The 2,211-nt window shown below is 50.3% G+C and overlaps 1 protein-coding gene across 1 annotated transcript; it reads right to left on the minus strand.

The window, feature by feature from the left end:
- Positions 1–223: 223 nt before the first annotated feature.
- LOC133909924 (zinc finger protein 6-like) lies at positions 224–1,305 on the minus strand. The gene has a single exon (XM_062352454.1). It carries the CDS (start codon positions 1,241–1,243, stop codon positions 620–622), a length of 624 nt encoding a protein of 207 aa, XP_062208438.1. The 5' UTR covers positions 1,244–1,305; the 3' UTR covers positions 224–619.
- Positions 1,306–2,211: the final 906 nt, after the last annotated feature.

Here is a 2,211-nt window from a genome sequence, read left to right on the forward strand (position 1 = left end):
ACCCCGACGACTCCACACGTGACCGCCCGGGTCTTTGATAAGCTACTGTAGTTACTATTTTGCCTGCATGCATGATTCGGGGCCATCTCCACGCCTGCGGGCATTAGGAGTTTACCAGGTCAAGGGATGAAATTACACAGGACAGGGTCCTATTTTCATCCGTAGGACTTCACTCATCCATCTGACAAGTGTCGAAATTACATCTGATTTTTTGACACAAATTAGTACCAATTAAGAAAGCAAATTTTATACAACCCTATCCTACGAAAACCTTCTTCACTATGATGACACTTATCTACTCTCACTCTCTCTTCTTCAGTCCAACCATTAGATCACGGAATAAATGGTATAGATAGAGTCTCACGAGGATCTTTTTAACAAAGTCTTATAGAATTTGCTTACACCAATTACTGCCTTAATGACTTGATGATTGATCACGCACATATATATTTTGTGGGTATTTGTGCAACATCAACCGAGGTATGAACAATGAAAGGGATTTCCCTAAATAAAGGAACGGAAGAAATGTACACCAACATAAGCCTTGGCCTCTTGCGAGGTAGAGCATATTCCGTGGTTCAATCGGCGTGTGAGGGAACGATTTAATCCAGAGTGACGATTAACTGGCCGGAGCAAGGCTGAGATGGAGGTCCAGCCCCATGGCCGAGGCTTCCTCGGCGCCATCATCTTCCGGAGTGCGCACCTCGTATGACTGAGCGCTGCTGCTGCCGGTGCCACCGCGGAGAACCAGCGATTCGGTGTTGCACACGCCGGGTGGAACAGCGTGGAACGGCAGGGCAAGGGTCGGCTGGTGGTGCGCGAGGTAGACCCAGCTGGGGACGGCGCCCGGCGGGTATGCAGCCGACCCGGCGTGGCCCACGGCGATCACGTGCCCGGGCGGCGACGGTGCAAAGCTGGCGGTGCAGAAACCCATGCCTGCCGCAGGGCCGTCGACGACGACGCGCCCGGCGAGCCGGCGCGCGCGCTTCAGCTGCTGCCGCTCTTTCTTGTGCGCGTTCTGGTGCCCGCCCAGCGCCTGCGAGTTGGCGAACTCGCGGCAGCAGTACTGGCACTCGAACCTGCGCCCGTCCGGCTGCCGGCCGACGTCCCGTGGCAACGTCACGGCCGGCGGAGCCGCCTGCACGACAATGTCAGCGCCACCGCCGGCTACGTCGTACCCGAAGATCCTAAGCGACGATGCGTTAGGCGTCAGCTTGGGCTGGTCCCAGTGTATGTCCGCCATAGATGTTCTCGAGGGTGTTGAGGACTTGAGGTCGTCGTTGTAGTTGAAGTGTTGGTGATGCATGCGGCGAACTGAATTGAAGTGAGTAGCTGAGTATATGTAGTGCGTGGGGAGCGGCTGGAAGTCGTACCTGCATGGAGAAAACGAGGGGATGGACGAGAAGAAAACGAGGGTTTGGCGCATCTAGCAAGATTGGAGGGTAGGTGCGTGAACATTGAGGAGATATCCACACGCAAGCCTCCAATCCATGCCAACTGGTGAATTATACTACACTATAATCGTTCTAGAAATGGATATGCATGTGACAGGTCATGTGTGGAAGTACATCTACCAGTACGAGTTCGAAGACGCCATTCTCGTACCGATCGCTCCATGTACAGGTTATGCTGTTGTGACATAAAGGGCACAATATTTTCTTGCATTACGACTAGCTAGAATGGCCGACTAGTTTGCCGGCACCTTGTGCTTTCTTATCAATACCAACCAGATGGAAGCAATTAATGTTCCACATTAGGTACAGGCGTTCTGGTAAATTTCATTGTTGGATTCAGTAAATAACTTTCTAGTTCAGTATGTTTCCTTCCTGCTACCTATTCGGCTTAGAGATTGTTTTTACAGTAATCATTTTTCCGCAACTTACATGAATAATATGTAGTTTAAGTTCTTGCAGGAAAAAGGCATCGGCGCGACACGGCATATTTGCAGTACCATGACACGATTTTAGGCCTCGGTCGCGGAACCACATGTTGCTTAGTCGCGGCCTGATGGTGCGACTGGCCCAACGGTCGCAAAATGGAAGGCCACAGGAGGCCAGAATGCATAGTTGCACCACCAACCTGTGAAATTGTTGCAAAACCATAAATATTTTAATAGAATTACTGTAAAACTACATATTTAAGTAACAGTTTCACAAAATTATAAATTTAACGTTGATTTTATCACAAAACTACAGGTTCTAGAGGAGCTTC

Source organism: Phragmites australis, chromosome 2, assembly GCF_958298935.1.
Source record: "Phragmites australis chromosome 2, lpPhrAust1.1, whole genome shotgun sequence".
Classification (NCBI taxonomy): domain Eukaryota; kingdom Viridiplantae; phylum Streptophyta; class Magnoliopsida; order Poales; family Poaceae; genus Phragmites; species Phragmites australis.

Excerpts from the sequence above, each read along its gene's own strand:
- LOC133909924 (XM_062352454.1), bottom strand. The coding sequence starts at position 1,243 with ATGGCGGACATACACTGGGACCAGCCCAAGCTGACGCCTAACGCATCG.